The sequence below is a fragment of the Canis lupus genome, chromosome 19 (assembly GCF_048164855.1).
Source record: "Canis lupus baileyi chromosome 19, mCanLup2.hap1, whole genome shotgun sequence".
Lineage (NCBI taxonomy): Eukaryota > Metazoa > Chordata > Mammalia > Carnivora > Canidae > Canis > Canis lupus.
The window spans coordinates 48,840,609-48,860,649 of NC_132856.1; the positions used below are offsets into that span (position 1 = coordinate 48,840,609).

Consider the following 20,041-nt stretch of genomic DNA (forward strand, 5'->3'; position numbering starts at 1 on the left):
CATAGAAGTAGTATTTGGTCAAACAAAACAAACAAAAAAATACTCACTATGATATATTTTATTTGAGAAGAAATTATTCTTAGCAGATACATGTAGTCCTTTAAAAAATGAGGATTTCCAAATATTTCACAACCAAGGTTAGGAATAGCATTGAGAGAGTAGGAAAATGACAAAGGGAAAAATCTCTGGGATATCAGAGATATCACAAAGCTTAATAAAGTGAGTATCGTAAATTATATAGAAAGGCAAAGAAGAAATAGAAATTCAGGAAAAAAAATAGTACAGGCATTTCCCACTTCCAGAATCTGATCAGAGGATCTCAAGATTTGGCTCAGGTTTTGGGCCTTGCAATCATGGGCACCTCTTCAGCCCCAGGATGATTGGCTCTTTTAGAGCTGGCATCCCAGAGAATCTCATCAGAGCCTCCTTTATGTCTCTGTTCCGCAGGCTGTAGATGAAGGGATTCAGCATGGGTATGACCACTGTGTACATCACTGAGGCCACTGCACTTGAGTGAGAACTCTGTGTAGCAGCAGAGCTAAGGTACACTCCTAGGCCCGTACAGTAAAATAAGGAGACAACCGAGAGGTGAGATGCACAGGTGGAAAATGCTTTATACTTGCCCTGAGCTGATGAGATTCTATGTATGGAGGAAACAATCCTAGAGTAAGAGTAAAGGATCCCAAGGAAGGTACCACCAGCCAGCAACATAGCTGCAAAATACATTACCATGTTGTTGAGAAAGGTGTCAGAGCAGGCAAGTTGTATCATCTGATTCAGTTCACAGAAAAAGTGGGGGATTTCCACCTCTGTACAGAAGGAGAGCTGCAACACCATGGAGGTTTGTAACAAGGAATGCAGGACACTCAGGACCCAGGACACTAGGACCAGCAGTGCACAAAGCCAGGGGTTCATGATCACCGTGTAGCGCAGGGGGTGACAGATGGCTACAAACCGGTCATAAGCCATCACAGTTAGAAGAAAGATGTCTAATCCTGTAAACAGTATAAAAAAGTACATCTGTGTGAGGCACCTTGCATAGGTGATGACTTTGCTTTGGGTCTGGATGTTCTGCAGCATCTTGGGAACGGTGGTGGAGGTGAAACAGATGTCTACAAAGGACAGGTTGGTGAGGAAGAAGTACATGGGGGTGTGGAGGTGGGGGTCAGAACTGACGGCCAGGATGATGAGCAGGTTTCCAAACACAGTGATCAGGTACATGGAGAGGAAAAGCCCAAATACAAGGGGCTGTAGTTCTAGTTCTTCTGAAAATCCCATAAGGTAGAATTCTGAAATTCCTGTATCATTTCTTGGGTCCATATGGTGGAGGCGACTACTAGGACAGGGGAAAATAACATGACTCATTTTCACAGAAATGGATATTGTTCACATTGTGGAAATGCAACAATTTATATTTTCCAGTCAAGAAACTAATTTCAATATTTTTGAATGGATCTGGGCCCTTTGAGGTGATCTCCATTTCCTCTCTGACTTGGAATTTTATTTTTTTCTTTTTAATTTAAGATTTGGAATTTTCATCCCAACATCAGATGTTTCCCAACAGTTCAAGTATTGTATAGTCTTAGTAGGAAATTCTTTCATGTATTTGAGGAATATATAGAGTGTGGACCATGTTTCAAAATTCTAGTCATAAAGTGTAGGGGGTGAAAAGCAAAAGTCCCTACAATTCTGTGATGGTGATGGAAGTAGAAATAAAGATTAAATAATCATGAAATGGGGACAGATGCTATGAAGAACACAGAAACGGTTTAAAGGAGAGAGTGGGTGGGTGTTATGTTGGGTGTTCAGTCAAGATTGGCTAAGGAGGTGGCATTTGAACAGAGACCTCAAGGAAGAGGGTGGAAGACCAGAGGTCTTCCTGGCAGAGGGAAGGGCTAGTGCAAAGGCCCTGAGGTAGTGCTTCTGTTAGAAAATCAAGGCTCAGAAGGAATCCAATGGGTTGAGGGGAATGGACAAGAGGGAAAGTGATTAGAGGTGGTGGCAGGGAATTTTGTAGAACCATTGGCATCATAGATGCTTACAGTTTAAGACACAGGGACTTCCTTGTTCACACTATGTACCTCTTGTGCTTTATGATCTGATTGCAATAGCGTCCTGTCTGTCCATTGAACATCCCTCCTTAGTATTATCTGTTGAGTGAATTTGGCCTGTGTACTATAAGGCTCACCTTGAAATAGAGAATCCTGTGTGTTCTTGCTTGAGGACTGCTCTCACTCATCAACGTGTATGTGTGCACATGCATGGACACACAAGCACACATACACACAACACAGCACACCACGCCCTCTTATTGTGTGTTCTATGTCCTTCTCACCTCCCCCCCAACCACTCCAACACACTGTTTAGGATATGAATGCATACAAATAATATCATCTTTTCCATAAGAATGTAAAAACATACCCAGCAGTTGTGTTCAATATTTGGGGTGTTTTCTCATTCTATATAAATTTTAGATTGTTTGTTCCAGCTCTGTGAAAAATGTTGGTGGTATTTTGATCAGGTTTACATTGAATGTATAGATTGCTTTGGGTAACAGGCATTTTTAACAATATTTGTTCTTCCAATTCAGGAGCATGGAATTTTTTCCATTCCTTTGTGTCTTTTTCAAATTTTTTAACATAAATGTTCTACAATTAACAGTATAGATCTTTTACCTCTTTGGTTAGGTTATCCCTAGATATCTTATGGTTTTTGGTACAATTGTTTTTTTTTAATTTTTTTTGGTTTTTGGTACAATTGTAAACAGCTAAGAGACACATGAAAAAAATGCTCAACATGACTCATCACCAGGGAAATACAGATCAAAACCACATTGAGATACCACCTCACACCGGTCAGAATGGCTAAAATTAACAAGACAGAAAACAATAGGTGTTGGCCCAGATGTGGAGAAAGGGGAACCCTCTCATACTGTTGGTGGGAATGCAAACTGGTGCAGCCATTCTGGAAGATAGTATGGAGATTGCTCAAAAAATTAAAAATAGAGCTACCCTATGACCTAGCAATTGCACTACTAGGTATTTATCCAATGTACACAAACAGTGATTCAAAGGGGCAGCTGAACCCCAATGTTTATAGCAGCAATGTCCATGATAGCCAAAATATGGAAAACCCCAGATGTCCATCAACAGATGAATGGATAAAGAAGATGTGGTATATATATATACACAATGGGATATTACTCAGCCATTAAAGAATGAAATCTTGCCATTTGCAATGACATGGATAGAGTTAGAGTGTATTATGCTAAGCCAAATGAGTCAGAGAAAGACAAATACCATATGATTTCACTCATAAGTGAAATTTAAGAAACAAAACTGATGAATGTAGGAGAAAGGAAGGAAGAATAAAATAAGATAAAAAAAGAGAGGGAGGAAACCCTAAAATATTCTTGATTATAGGACAGAAATAGAGGGTTGCTGGTGGGGAGGTGGGTGAGGGAATGGGATAATTGGGTGATGGGTATTAAGGAAGGCATGTGATGTAATGAGCCCTGAATATTATACGCAACTGATGAATCATTAAATTCTACCTCTGAAACTAATAATACATTGTATATTAACTAAATTGAATTTAAATAAGAAATTTAAAAAATAACACCAAGAAAAAATTGTGTTCAATACAGAGAAATAGAGACAGACAGAGGGAGGGAGAAATGGGATGGATATAAAGAGTAAAATGATCTAATATGTTCAGCTGACCTGAAAGACTGTTAGGAAGCAAAGCTCCCCTGGTGCTGGTGGCATTACATTCTGGATTCATCCTATTAATACCTAGCAAAAATAATAAAAGAGGAAAAACAAATTTGTCCAAAAGACAAAGTAATGACATCTTTATGGTGTGAAACACCTTACAGATTGAACATCACAAGAGAAAAATTAGTAAAAAGAAGGAAACAATACTTCACAACATTTGGGCCTTTTTATTACCGGATAGCAGATAGCAGAAGACTTGTTTTTCCTGTGCCTATTACATATTTATTTGACCAGTTGGTTTTTATTTGGCCCAATAGAGGATGTGATGAATCCCTGTATCACTTTTTCTATATGACATCTTTTTGTGTTTGTTATTTTTAGCCTTTGAGTTTTAGTTACTTTCTTGACAAGTCTCAGGAGCACAACTACTCACAGTTCTGTTCCTTGTTCAACATGCAAAGGCCTCCCCAGACTCTGTAAAATCCTAAACAGCCTGTGGCAATCTATCCTCTTACTCTGAATAATTTTCATGTGACTTATCTGAGGGCATTTCTCGTACTCACATTTATCTCACCGTGCTCTTGTCTGTCACTGTGACCTAAGGACAAAAGGAGCAGGGACTTCACCTGCACTGTTCATCTTCTTCATGGGTGTGGATGTATATGCACTTATATAGAAACAAATTTAAAACAAGGAAACATTATGAAATACAGAGAATGACAGAGGAGAGAAAACCAGGTTAAAGAGGGTGGTTTTGGTACAACCATATTCAGCAACATTGAAGGGAGTTTTGAGAACTGAAACAGGATCTACAGGAGCAGTAACTCCACAAAATCAAGATGAACAAATAATAAAATTCCCCAAGATCTTGAAATAGGAGGCAATTAAGTATTTATAAAATTCTTAGACATTTCTGTAACATAGAAGATGCTCTTTTAGTATTTTTTAAAAAGAGGTTTTATTTATTTATTCATGAGAGAGACAGAGAGAGAGAGAGAGGCAGAGACACAGGCAGAGGGAGAAGCAGGCTCCATGCAGGGAGCCCGATGCAGGACTCCATCCTGAGACTCCAGGATCACACCCTGGGCTGAAGCCAGGCACTAAACCGCTGAGCAACCCAGGGATCCCCACTTTTAGTATTTGTGGAAGAATCAGGAATTAGGCCTCATTATATATGAATATTTAATACATGACAAAGCTGCATTTCAATTTAGCTGGAAAAGATTGTATTGTCAAATGGAAGTTTGCACACATAGCCTTCTACCTGGAAGGAAGTACAGTGACTCCTTATCTCACACAACTCACGAAAATCAGAAGGAGTAAACCTCAGTTTAGGAGTAACCATTCCATTCCATTTTAGATGCATATCTAGAAACCTACATATAAAACCATCATAGTTGGTTTCACTCATATGTAGAATATAAGACATAATGAAAGAGATTGTAAGGGAAAGGAGGGAAAATGAGTGGGGTAAAATTAGAGAGGGAGACTAACCATGAGAGACTCCTAACTCTGGGAAACAAAGGGTTGTGGAAGGGGAGGTAGGTGGGGGGATGGGGTAACTGGGTGATGGGCACTGAGGAGGGCACTTGATGGGATGAGCACTGGGTGTTATACTATATGTTGGCAAATTGAATTTAAATTAAAAAATAAAAAAAATAAAACTATCATAATCAAGGCAAAAAACCTCAGAGGTAAGAAGATAGATATATTTAACTAAATAAAACTTAAGACCATTTTATGGCCAAAAATATATAACTAAAAGTCAATAGAGAAACTGTGATTTGTGAAAATTATATGCAATGCTGATAATTATAGATAAGTAGGCATATAATACGTGTACATATAATAATAATAGACAAGTATACATGGTAATCATATAGATAAGCCTTTACTTGAGCTCACAGATGGTTTAAAAAACTCAATAAGAAATCTCTTTCACACCCATCACCCCAAGAAAACGCTCAGAAGGCTGTCACATTAATTGGGGATTGGAATTTTTAAACATTAACAAAAGAGTACTTTGTAATTTTCCTGTCAGAATTTAGAAGTGTTATAACATTTTGCGGAGGTTCTGAAGTCAGTTGTAAATATTAAAAATACAGACATTCTCTGGGGCATTTGGCTTGCTCAATTGGTAGAGCACGGGACTCTTGAGCTGCGGGTTGTAAGTTCAAGCCCCATGTTAGGTGTAGAGATTACTTAAAAGAAATAAAATATTTTTTAAAAATACAGATATTCTTTAACTTTGGGTTTTGCAGTCTGGACATTCTGCACTATGGACATTCTGGGCCAGATCCTTCTCTGTGGTGGGTTTTGGTTGTGAAACATAGTTTTAAGTATTTATAAATACTTAACATTTCATAACATTGATATATAGTACTTTTTAAAAAAGATTTTATTTACTCATGAGATATACAGAGAGAGACACAGAGACATAGGCAGAGGGAGAAGTAGACTCCCTGTGGGGAGCCTGATGTGGGACTCCATCCCAGGACCCCAGGATCATGACCTGAGCCAAAAGCAGATGCTTAACCACTGAACCACTCAAGTGCCCCTGAATACATTGTAGTTTAATGAGAAAAAAATATAAGAGGCCATCAAAAGTGTAAATGACACAGCCACACCATGCAATGTCATGCAGGCATAGAAATCATGAATCAGAATTATACTGGTTGAACACCAATAAAAAATAAATTTATATAAAAAAAAGAAAAAAAGAAGCTACAGAGAATATAAGGAAGACAATAAGTCTGTGATCTTACTAACTAGAGAATATTCTTTGGGTACCTTGCTGGCTTAGTCCATAGAGCATGCAACTCTTGATCTCAAGGTTTTATGTTTGAGCCCCACGATGGGTGTAGAGATAACTTAAACATAAGATCTTTAAAAAAATAAGAGAGAATAGTCATTGAACTATTTATAGCAGTCTTCCAGTCTGCTTTCTTTTTCTTTTTTTTTCTTCTTTTCTTTTCTTTTCTTTTCTTTTCTTTTCTTTTCTTTTCTTTTCTTTTCTTTTCTTTTCTTTTTTTCTTCTTTTCTTTTCTTTTCCTTGTCTTTTCTCTTCTTTTTTCTTTTCTTTTCTTTTCTTTTCTTTTCTTTTCTTTTCTTTTCTTTATTTTCTTTTGAAAAAGATGTTATTTATTTATTTGAGAGCAAGACAGAGGTAAAAGAGGAGCAGGAGAGGGGCAGAGGGACAAGAAGTGGATGCCCTGCTGAGTGCCAAGCCTGATGTGGAGCTCGAATTCAGGACCCTGGGATCATGACCTGAGCCAAAGTAAGATCTTAACCAAGTGAGCCACCGAGGCACCCCTTCCAAACTGCATTCTACTAGGCACCTCTCCATGTACATATACAATTTTTTTTTGCAAATATGGGATTGAACTGTATATACTATTTATAGCTTTTAAAAATTAGTATATTATGTTCATTTTAAAATTATAATTAATGTAGGAATAAGTCATGTTAATAGCTGTAGTACGTTAGGCATTTAGATGATTGGAATTTTGCTATTATAAATCTACTGAATTTTGTTTCACTCTAATGCCTCCCAGGGGTGGGGGTGCATCTGGGAGGGTGTGGCATGGTGCAGCCTGCTGAGTCTGAGGGGGCCTTCAACACATGACCGTGGTGTCTTAGGGTTCAGAGGCCAAACACAAGCATGGAGTGATAAGGGCGAAGGGCTAAGGGAGGCCTGGCAGGGGACAGCTCTGACTCATCCACCTGGGGTGAGGGCCAGCAAGCACACCTCTGCTTCTAAAGCGATGCCAAGAGTTGATTGGTTCTCCATCAACATGTCCGCCCTTTTGCACCCACTTCCCAGAGGAAATCCTCAGTCTCATTCCACATACGTCACTGACTGTTTCCCAAGCCACCTTCTGTCCACTAAAAGGAAGAAGGAAGATGGACAAACGTAAACCAGCCCAACAGATGGCACCTCCGCATGGTGGGGTGAATGGGGGGTCTCACTGGACAAGTGGTGACTCTGAGCCATGATTCCAGGGTTCTTGAAAAAATGAAATGTAAGGAGCACATTTGATGGTGTGCTCCATCAGAAGAGCACTCAACTCTTGATCTCAGTCAGGATCGTGAGATAGAGCCCTACGTTGGGTCTAGAGAAAAAGAAAAATGAATGAATGAAGTTTAAAAAAATTAAGTATGTATGGTTTGTCGGGGTGGCTCGTTCAGTTAAGTATCTGTCTTAGGCTCAGATCATGATCCTAGGGTCATAGGATCGAGCTCTCCACCATTGCATCTGGCACCCTGCTCAATGGGAAGCCTGCTTCTCCCTCTCCCTCTGCCTGCTGCTCCTTCTGCTTGTGTTCACTCTGTCTCTGTCAATTCAATAAATAAAATCTTTTGTTTAAAAAAAAAAAGAATTACACTGGTTGACTAGAGGGACATGTATAAGGTACTCCTTATACTCCTTATACACTCCTGAGTCAGAAGGATGGGGGAGAAAAACTAGAAAAAAGAGATTGTGCAGAACATAAAGAGTACTTATGATATACATTAGTATCTTTTTTATACAGTCCAGTTGATTGTATGAATGTGTAAGTATGCATAACAGCATAGTTTTAAAATAAGTGAAACTTTTGAATGAAAGAAGAACAATGAAAGTGCATTTAGGTTAAACAGAGTGGGTCAAAACAACTGTCTGAAATCAAATTGAAGGAAGTCTTCAACTTCTGAACAAAGATATTTAAGAGAGTAGGAATTTAATTAAATTGATGATGGTACAAAACTAAATTAGATTGCTAAGGACTCAGGAAAAAGAATATGAAAAGGTCTTTTAATGTGGAGAAAGAGTGGTCTCTAAAGTTTTAGTTTCACCTCACATAAAGATACATGGGACCAGTATGCTTATGGAAGGTAGAGATGATTCCTGGTCAAACATAAAGAAGAATGCCTTTCATGTAATGGCATTCCTATTTTAGAAATAGATCCAATAATAAAAGGGCACAACGAACAATAAGGAATACAGAGATGTGAACACTAGTTGAAAATACGTATAAAGGGTGATTTGTGGGCAGTAAGTATGCAGAAGAAAGCAGGTATTCATAAGTGATGAAGAAATATTAAGGTAACAGATAAATCAGTAAAAGAAATGGAGGGAATATATTATGACTAACTCACAGACTTTATAAAAAGCAGTGGAGGGAATACATTACAACTAACTCACAGACTTTACCACACAAAATTTATATACCCTCACACATTCTGCACAGATACATCTACACATACATAAAAAAGCAAAATAGCAAGTAGCTAAATTGGTGAAATAAACACCAATTTTTTTGCTTGAAAAAACACAATGAAAAACAGGAATAAAGCCACTCGGTCCCCACCATGCAAACACCAAGGACTCCCACAGACAATTTTTGACAGAGAAAGTGAGTGGCTAGCTAACCCAGACCATAGTCAGGTTCACAGGTAATAAGGTAATTGTAAAGAAAGCTCATTAGCATACCCCTTTTCACATAATACATTAAAAAAATTTCATTTGAATACTCAAGGGAGAGGAGTTACTGTGATATGTATGTTTCATGTACTGTTCTTGCATAGATGTACCTGTGAGAATTCTTTTGTCTAGATTGTTCTTATTAGTATGGATATGTAGTCTAATATGTCCCATCTTAAAAATGAAAAGACATATCCTCACTTCACCGTATATCCCTCCACCGCTAATACTTTGACTTTTCTACTCTGGTTAATTGCAAAGATCCTTGGTCTCATGTTCTACCTTTATGCTTCCCATTCCCCCATATGATTGGGTTTCTATGATTATGATTTAGTTGTTAAAGATTTACTTGAACCTTGGATTTCTGAGTTCCATTTCACTTCTATATTTAGCATCATAAATACATAAATGAATCAATCAATAAATTTCTCAATCAAGCCAGGAAACATCCACAGCAAGCTCTCATCTCTGGGCTAGGCTGGACTGGCCCTCAGGTGACCTCAGGTAAATGCTCTTGACTTTCCTTCTCTTCACCTTCTCTTGCAGTCCCTACTGGGCGGTAAAACTCATTTAGGTAGGGTCTCTGAGAAGAAGGTCTGTACATGGAAATCAAAATACCTATGTGGCTGGTTGATAGATATGAAGCTGTGTCCCCAGACAGGAGAATAGCAGTGGGTCAAACGTCAGTGCCCCGGCCAGACTTACGACTGCACAGGAAAAGACCAGGTCTTGTCCATCCCAAGGTTGCCTGAGCTATGGGACTGCATCAGAGGAGGTATTTACAGCTGCTTCAGGCTTCTCATTAGGCACATTTCCATCCTGTTCCTCCCACCTCTAGGCTCATGATTTCCCTTTGGGATACTAATGTGGACAGAAAGGAAACTTTTCCTGTTGAATTTCTGTTCCTAGGAGACCAGGTGAAGTAATTTTTTCTTACTCCTTTTCTATTTCTTCTTCTGCCTTTCAGCACCTTATCCCAATCCTGAGTGAATATTTTCTCCTGTTTAAGACTGAGGAATCAATTCTGCCTAGGACCCTTGGGCCCTTCAAAGCATCGACTTGTGGTGGAGACACAACCCCTGATATCTCTAGAAAGTTACTTTTCCCTTTCTCAACCAAGATGATAAGTTTTTTCCTGTAATATAAAATCCTGGCCACTTCACCCTCGGCTTTATGAGAGTAAAACAATTAGGAATTTTACACTTCTATAACAAGTTCAGAGCTATGGCTTAAAATATCATTATAAAATGTTTGTTAATTGTTAGAGATAGATTTAGATCTTTTTTATGAACTGTAATCTGAGTTTAGCACCTTACAGGAGTTGCCTGATTCAATTTTTATGGAAGTACATTCTATGAGGAAGCGCTGGTGTGAACTCCCTTCCCCATGGAGACATGGGGCTTGAAGAATTTAGTGATCTTCTCAGTTATCATTGCAGAAAGGGATGGGTGTTAATTGCATTCTGTCAGGATGCTCACAGTTGTCAAACTCTGTACCAGTGGTCCCAACCAGAGGTGATTCCTTCCTCTTGGGCGTATCTGGCAATGTCTGAGGGACGCTGCTCAATACCTCCATTGAGCAGGACAGCTCCCAACACACATCATGACCCTACCTTAAAGGTCAAATTGAAAATGTGAGGAAACGTAGTCTAGACCTGCACTTCTCCAACCTCAAAGTGCAGAGGAATCACCAAGGGTTCTAGCCTAAATGCAGACTCTGCTTGGCCCAGGAGTTCAGCATTTCTAACAAGCTCCTGAGTGATGTTGGTGCTGCAGGTCCTGGTCTGTGGACCACTCTTTTGAGTAGTAAGGCTGTGGTTCTGTGATAGAGTAAGGTGCAGGTGAGTGTAGGTCTTCTCTTTTTCTTTGGGGTGGGGAGGAAAGAAAAAAAAAACATCCAAAATGTATTCTCCAACAAGACAGACAGCATCAGCAGGTAAAAACTACAGGGGTTTCTCCACAGATCATACATTCACTCGGGCATGATTTGCTTAACAGGGAGAAAGGCTCTGGTGTGTTCTCTGTAACAATATCCACTTCACAGTGTAAACAGGTACTAGCTTGTGTTCTCAACTTACAATTCCAGAAGGAAAAGCACAATGTGGCAAATAAATTTTTGGATCCTAAAGTCAGGTGCAATAACACAGACCGACTTTTTTTTTTGTAAATTTATTTTTTATTGTTGTTCAATTTGCCAACATATAGAATAACTCCCAGTGCTCATCCCATCAAGTGCCCCCCTCAGTGCCCGTCACCCAGTCGCCCCCACCCCCGCCCACCTCCCCTTCCCCCACCCCCGGTTCGTTTCCCAGAGTTAGGAGTCTATCATGTTCTGTCTCCCTTTCTGATATTTCCCACTAATTTTTTTCTCCTTTCCCCTTTATTCCCTTTCACTATTTTTTATATTCCCCAAATGAAAGAGACCATATATTGTTTATCCTTCCCTGATTAACTTATTTCAGTCAGCATAATACCCTCCAGTTCCATCCATGTCGAAGCAAATGGTGGGTATTTGTCGTTTCCAATGGCTGTGTAACATTCCGTTGTATACATAGACCACGTCTTCTTTATCCATTCATCTTCCAGTGGACACCGAGGCTCCCTCCACAGTTTGGCTATTGTGGACTTTGCTGCTATAAACATCGAGGTGCAGGTGTCCCGGCGTTTCACTGAATCTATATCTTTGGGGTAAATCCCCAACAGTGCAATTGCTGGGTCGTAGGGCAGGTCTATTTTTAACTCTTTGAGGAACCTCCACACAGTTTTCCAGAGTGGCTGCACCAGTTCACATTTCCTCCAACAGTGTAAGAGGGTTCCCTTTTCTCCACATCCTCTCCAACATTTGTGGTTTCCTGCCTTGTTAATTTTCCCCATTTTCACTGGTGTGAGGTGGTATCTCATTGTAGTTTTGATTTGTATTTCCCTGGTGGCAAGTGATGCGGAGCATTTTCTCATGTGCTTGTTGTCCATGTCTATGTGTTCCTCTGTGAGATTTCTGTTCATGTCTTTTGCCCATTTCTTGATTGGATTGTTTGTTTCTTTGCTGTTGAGTTTAATAAGTTCTTTATACATCTTGGATACTAGCCCTTTATCTGATAAGTCATTTGCAAATATCTTCTCCCATTCTGTAGGTTGTCTTTTAGTTTTGTTGACTGTTATCTTTTGCTGTGCAAAAGCTTCTTATCTTGATGAGGTCCCAATAGTTCATTTTCGCCCTTGTTTCTCTTGCCTTCATGGATGTATCTGGCAAGAAGTTGCTGTGGCCAAGTTCAAAAAGGGTGTTGCCTGTGTTCTCCTCTAGGATTTTGATGGAATCTTGTCTCACCAGACCAACTTTTGTTAACAGTCTTGATCTACTTTTCAAGAAAGAAGATTCTCCACTTGGAAATTAAGGTGTTTCTTTCTCCTTCCTTGGTCAACCATCAGAGCATGTTTCGTCATTACATATACAAAAAAAGGCGGGGGGGCAAGAGTTAAAAAAAAAGAATCATGAAAATATCTTCAACGTCCAGCTGCTCCCACCACACATCACTCAGGTTTAAGACAGGGTGTCAGAACAGAGTGTAGGTCTTCTCAAAAAAAAAAAAATTGCGTTTGCATAAACTTTTTAATGACTAGTGTATCCAGTCACTCTAGGGGCTGTGAGAAATTTTGTGTTTGTTTCTTTTAAATAAGGACCCTTCGGTGGCACCAAAAAAGTTACTTTTGGAAAAGACTTTCTAGGAAGCAGAAAAAGAGCCTTCTAAAGTTGTCTACATTCTAATTCCTGGAAACTTTGAATATGTTATTTTATATAAGAAGAGGGAGATTAAGGTAGCAGATGGACTAAGGCTGTTACTCAACTGAACCGAATTAATGTTCCCAATTGCTAAAATATAAATGTGACTGACTTACTTAGTTAATTTAATTATTTAGATTTAGATTTATTTATTTATTATGGAGAGAGAGAGAGAGCGAGCTTGCACAGTCAAAGGGAGGGGCAGAGGGAGAGGGAAAGAGAATCCTCAGGCAGATTCTGCAATGACCGTGGAGCTGCTGAGGTGCTCATATCCAGAATCCTGCCATCATGCCATGAGCCAAAATCAAGAGTTGAACGGACTAAGCCACCCAAGTTCCCCTTTTATTTATTTTAAAAGTAATGTCCATGCCTAAAGTGGGTCTTGAACTCATGGCCCAGAGATCAAGAGTTGCATGCTCTGCCTGCCTGGCTGGCTCAGTTGGTGAACGCATGACTCTTGATCTCAGCATTGTTTTAAGCCCCATGGAGAAAATAAAGATTACTTAAAAACACAATCTTAAAAAAAAAGAAAAAAAAAGAATTGCTTGCCCCACTGACTGAGCCAGCTAGGTTCCCAGAACTATAGATTTAAATATAAATTCTTTTTTAAAATATAAATTCTGACTTTGAGCCCTTTTTGCATTAGAGTAACAGAAGGAATTCATTAATAAATTTAATTTGCAAATCCTACTTTAAGTCTTTATGACTATCTATATTTTAAAAATTTCATGCTAATTCAAACATTGACTCTTTTGATTTCTTTTTTTAAAAGATTTTATTTATTTATTTATTTATTCATGAGAGACACACAGAGAGAGAGGCAGAGGCACAGGCAGAGGGAGAAGCAGGCTCCATGCAGGGAGCCCCACGTGGGACTTGATCCCAGGTCTCCAGGATCAGGGCCTGGGCTGAAGGTGGCGCTAAACCGCTGAGCCACCCGGGCTGCCCCCTCTTTTGATTTCAATCATCTCCAAATATCTTTCAAATTTCCTTTCAACATAAAAGATGAGATTATTGAGTCTGTGTTGTTACATACATGTGTAAGAGTTTATTTGTAGGAAGTAACGTACAAATGCACACATACGTATATGTGCATACACTCTTTACCCATTGAAGACTTTCTGAACTCACCACATACTTCTTTTTTCTTTATTTAAATTCAATTTGCAACATATAGTATAACGCCTGGTGCTCATCACATCCTGTTCAAATATTTCTAAACACTGTATTTATTCCTAACAACATCCACCTGAATCAGAAACAAGGAAACCAAGGTTTCAGGTTGATTACATTTTTATAATTATATAACAAAGTTTCATTTATTTATTTATTAATTTATTTATTTATTAAGATTTTATTTATTTATTCATGAGAAACAGAGAGAGAGAGAGAGAGGCAGAGACACAGGTAGAGGGAGAAGCAGGCCCCACACAGGGAGCCCGATGTGGGACTCAATCCCAGGTCTCTAGGATCAGGCCTTGGGCTGAAGGCGGTGCTAAACCGCTGAGCCACCTGGGCTGCCCTATAACAAAGCTTTAAAACTTTTGTGTACTTTCTGGAATTATATGTAAATGGATTAATGCAGTATGTACTCTTAATTTTTATATTATTACTTTAATTCAGAAAAATTTGCATCTTAAGTTGTATTATATGTCATTGTATTTCAATGAATTATTTAAAAGAAATTAATCTGTTATACCTAATCAATTAATTCAACAGGATATAAATTTAATATACAAAAATTTACTACAACTCTATACACTAATAAGAAACTATCAGAAAGAGCAATTCAGAAAGCAATCCCATTTACAATTGCGCCAACAAGAATAAAATATCTAAGAATACATTTAAACAAGAAGGCAAAACACCCATACACTGAAAACTATAAGACATTGGTGAAAAAAATGGAAGGTGACACAAATGGAAAGATATTGGTCTTGGCTATAATTTTTAGGATTTGACTTGAAAAGCATTTTTTTGTATAGGGAAGTTGAATTCTAAGAAATGGAAATTTCTGGAAGTATATAGGAGCAAATTCTACTTCACAATGATCAAAAATCATGGCTTTGAGCCTTGTAATCAAGTGCACTTCTTCACCACCAGGACAATTATCTCTTTTACAGCTGCCCTCCTGAAAAATCTCATCAAAGCCTCCTTTATGTCTCTGTTCCTCATGCTGTAGATAAAGGGGTTCAGCATGGGTGTGTGCATTACCAAGGCTACTGCAATTGAGTGGGAGCTCTGGGAGCAGTACAGATGAGGTACACTCCCAGGACTATGCAATAAAATAAGAAGACAACTGAGAGGTTAGCCAGAGCAATTTACACATTTAATGCAATCCCTATCAAAATACCATGGACTTTCTTCAGAGAGTTGGAACAAATCATCTTAAGATTTGTGTGGATTCAGAAAAGACCCCAAATAGCCAGGGGAATATTAAAAAAGAAAACCAGAGCCAGGGGCATCACAATGCCAGATTTCAGGTTGTACTACAAAGCTGTGGTCATCAAGACAGTGTGGTACTGGCACAAAAACAGACACATAGATCAATGGAACAGAATAGAGAATCCAGAAGTGGACCTTAAACTCTATGGCCAACTAATGTTTGACAAAGCAGGAAAGACTATCCACTGGAAAAAAGACAGTCTTTTCAATAAATGGTGCTGGGAAATTGGACATCCACATGCAGAAGAATGAAACTAGACCACTCTCTTTCACCACACACAAAGATAAATTCAAAATGGATGAAAGATCTTAATGTGAGACAAGATTCCATCAAAATCCTAGAGGAGAACACAGGCACACCCTTTTGAACTTGGCCACAGTAACTTCTTGCAAGATACATCCATAAAGGCAAGAGAAACAAGGGCAAAAATGAACTATTGGGACTTCATCAAGATAAGAAACTTCTGCACAGCAAAAAAAAAAAAAAGTCAACAAAACTAAAAGACAACCTACAGAATGGGAGAAGATATTTGCAAATGACGTATCAGATAAAGGACCAGTATCCAAGATGTATAAAGAACTTATTAAACTCAACAGCAAAGAAACAAACAATCCAATCATGAAATGGGCAAAAGACATGAACAGAAATCTCACAGAGGAACACATAGACATGGCCAACAAGTACATGAGAAGATGCTCTGCATCACTGGCCATCAGGGAAATACAAATCAAAACCACAATGAGATACACCTCACAACAGTGAGAATGGGAAAAATTAACAAGACAGGAAACAACAAATGTTGGAGAGGATGTGGAGAAAGGGGAACCCTCTTGCACTGTTGGTGGGAATGTGAACTGGTGCAGCCACTCTGGAAAACTGTGTGGAGGTTCCTCAAAGAGTTGAAAATAGATCTGCCCTAGACCCAGCAATTGCACTGCTGGGGATTTACGCCAAAGATACAGATGCAGTGAAACGCCAGGACACCTGCACCCCGATGTTTCTAGCAGCAGTGTCCACAATAGCCAAACTGTGGAAGGAGCCTCAGTGTCCACCAAAAGATGAATGGATAAAGAAGATGTGGTCCATATATACAATGGAATATTACTCAGCCATTAGAAACGACAAATACCTACCATTTGCTTTGACGTGGATGTAACTGGAGGGTATCATGCTGAGTGAAATAAGTTAATCAGAGAAGGACAAACATTATATGTTCTCATTCATTTGGGGAATATAAAAAATAGTGAAAGAGAATAAAGGGGAAAGGAGAGAAAATGAATGAAAATATCAGTGAGGGTGACAAAACATGGGAGACACCTAACTCTGGGAAACAAAGAAGGGGTAGTGGAAGGGGAGGTGGGCGGGGGGTTGGGGTGACTGGGTGATGGGCCCTGAGGGGGGAACTTGGCAGGATGAGCACTGGGTGTTATGGTATTTGTTGGAGAGTTGAACTCCAGTAACAAAAGTTTAAAAAAAAGAAGAGGACACCTGAGAGGTGAGATGCAGAGGTGGAAAATGCTTTATACTTGCCCTGAGCTGATAAGATTCTAAGTATGGAGGAGATAATCTTAGAGTTTGAATAAAGGATCCCAGCAAGGGGACCACCAGCCAGCAACATAGTTGAAACATATAGCACTGTGTCATTAAGAAAGGGATCAGAACAAGCAAGTTGGATCATCTGATTGAGTTCACAGGAAAAAGTGGGTGATTTCCAAGGCTGTAGAGAAGGACAACTGCAATGCCATTAAACTTTGTTTTTTTTTTTTAAACATTTTTTTAAAAATTTATTTATTTACGATAGTCACACTCAGAGAGAGAGAGAGAGAGAGAGAGAGAGAGAGAGGCAGAGACACAGGCAGAGAGAGAAGCAGGCTCCATGCCCCGGGAGCCCGACGTGGGATTCGATCCTGGGTCTCCAGGATCGCGCCCTGAGCCAAAGGCAGGCGCCAAACCGCTGCGCCACCCAGAGATCCCGCTATTAAACTTTGTAATAAGGAATTGAAGACACTGATGATCCAGGACACTAGAACCAGCAGTCCACCGAGCTGGGGTTTGTGATGACCATGTAGTGCAGGGGGTGGCAGTTGGCCACGTAGTGGTCATAGGCCATTTCGGACAGGAGAAAGTAACCCAGTCCAGCAAAGAGTAGGAAAAAGTATATCTGTGTGATGCAGCCTTCATAGGTTATGACTTTAATCCTAGTCTGAATGTTATGGAACATCTTGGGGATAGTGGTGGAGGTGATACAGATGTCTACAAAGGACAGGTTGGTGAGGGGGTGTGGAGGTGGGGGTCAGATCTGACAGCCAGGATGATGAGCCAATTTCCAATCACAGTGATCAGGTACATGGAGAGGAAAAGCCCAAATATGAGGGGATGCAGTTTTGGTTTGTTTGATAATCCCAGAAGAAGAAATCCTGAAATTTGGGTATTGCCTGATCCCATGTGGTGGTGTGATGACTAGAAATTAGAAAAAATGATTAATTTCAACACAAATGGGCATTAGTAATTTGGTAGAAATGATAGCATTACAATATCATGTGCAAAAAAGAAGCAGGCATAAAAGAAAATAGATGGGGTGTTATCTTTACTAGGAGTTCAAGGGGCTCAAAAATAAGGTGACACTGAAGAGAGACCTCAGGGAAGTCTGCATGGAAGACACGAGTTTATTTTGTGGATGTGTGGGCCCTGCAGAAGAAAGAGCCAGTGCAAAGGCCCTGTGGAAGGCACCTGTTTCAGATGGATATCTAGGACTCAAAATGGAACTGGAATGGTCAGAAGACAAGCAAGAGGGAGAGTGATGAGAGGTGGTGTCAGGAATGTTGAAGAATGAGATGGCCTCCCCACTGCAGCTGAGACTTCAAGACACAGGGAGGCCTTCATTCACATGGTATTTTTGAACTTCATTAATTTGTTTCCAAGGAATCCTGTCAATAAAAATGGATCCCTTCCTTATTTCCAAGTGTTGGTTAAGACCCTGGAGTCTTGGGGGATCCCTGGGTGACTCAGCGGTTTGGTGCCTGCCTTTGGCCCAGGGCATGATCGTGGAGTCCTGGGATCGAGTCTCGCATCGGGCTTCCTGCATGGAGCCTGCTTCTCCTCTGTCTGTGTCTCTGCCTCTCTCTCTCTCTATCTGTGTCTCTCATGAATAAATAAATAAAATCTTAAAAAAAACCCTGGAGTCTGTATTTTAAAGGTACTATATTGGCACACTACACATTTCTGGGACCATGTGACTACCAGGCTCTTCTCAGCCCCTCCTACAATATTTAGGAAAGAAATGATACTAGTTAAGCTCTCAACATCAAATTATCATTGCCATAAAGAATATAGAAAAGTACTCAAATTCCAGTTGGTAAGACGCCCATGATCATGTAACTTGGTGTTTTAATTTAATAGGACCGTTTTGTCCCGTATTTACAGAAGTATAAAAAATTCAAAAAGAAGAGAAAATGAAGAGGAGGGAGAAACATTTGATAAGCTCATGTGGTCCTTGAGAGATATAGATGATGAGAAAGCTTCACTGGTCCTGGCTGCATTCCAACCCTAGGTATTGCCCCTTGATGCGCAGAATAACAAAGCCACAAAAAAACAATTCTCCAAAGAGAAAAAAGTGATATATTTATGCGGTGTCAGGACACCTTAATGTATGAACATCCTCTAGAAATATGAGTAAAAGGAATTAATCCACAATTGACCAAAGGAAATACTTAACTTACAAAAATATTGGGGATTTATCAAGATGAAATGGTAAAGGACTTTTCAAAAATGATATTAAATGCAACTTTTGGAATCAGTAAGTGAGTTTTGAACCTTGGATCTACCACATGATCCCTATTTGATTTTGAGAAAACAACCAATTCATTCTAAAATAATAATATTCTCACCGGAATAGTGGGGTAGTGATATCCATCCTCCTAAGGCGGTTGACAGATTGGGTCCATATATAAAAAGTTGAGCATGGTTCCTTCCTGTTAGTATATGAATGGTTATTCTCTCTGTTCAGACGTGTTTGTACGTGTGTGTACACACACATGTATTTGTGTGTTTGCACATGCACACAAACTTGATCATAACATAAAAGGCATATTTACTGTGGATGGTTAAAAAAAAGGAATACACTGCAGTAAAGGAAAAAATGGTTTTAATAGAAGGTCAGTGCCTGTTAATGTAGGAAAATAATATAAATGAAGAGTTCATAAGAAGACCAGGTCACAGAGGAAAAAGGCAGTCAGCGTGGTGCTGATGTGACATCAGACTCCAGGGAGCCCACACTGCTCCACTAGTCTCATCACAGGGTCTGCCTCAGGACCCGGATCTAATTGTTATTCCTGTCCTTACTCCCTGTTTATTTGACCACACTGGTTTTTATGTGGCCCAAGAGTGGATAAGGCTGACTTCTTCTCTTACTTTCCTGGCTGGGTGGCATTCCTTCCTTTGTTATCTTGGACTTTGGGGTTTGATCTTTGTTTGACACAAAATCTAATGGGTATGTGCCAGTCCTGGTTCTCTGTTCTTTGTCTGCCATGCAGAAACCTTCTCAGACCATACTTTGCAAAATCTGGCATATTCTGTGACAATCTATTCCCTTTCTGTATATGACTTATCCTTGAAGACATTATGTCATATGAGCACTTATTT

The 20,041-nt window shown here is 39.5% G+C and overlaps 1 protein-coding gene and 1 pseudogene across 1 annotated transcript; both read right to left on the minus strand.

The window, feature by feature from the left end:
• Positions 1-351: 351 nt before the first annotated feature.
• LOC140611419 (olfactory receptor 7A17-like) lies at positions 352-1,320 on the minus strand. The gene has a single exon (XM_072788184.1). The coding sequence runs from the start codon at positions 1,318-1,320 to the stop codon at positions 352-354; it is 969 nt and encodes a 322-aa protein (XP_072644285.1).
• Positions 1,321-15,033: 13,713 nt separating this feature from the next.
• LOC140611420 (olfactory receptor-like protein OLF4) lies at positions 15,034-17,749 on the minus strand (annotated as a pseudogene).
• Positions 17,750-20,041: the final 2,292 nt, after the last annotated feature.

Excerpts from the sequence above, each read along its gene's own strand:
- LOC140611419 (XM_072788184.1), bottom strand. The coding sequence starts at position 1,320 with ATGGACCCAAGAAATGATACAGGAATTTCAGAATTCTACCTTATGGGA.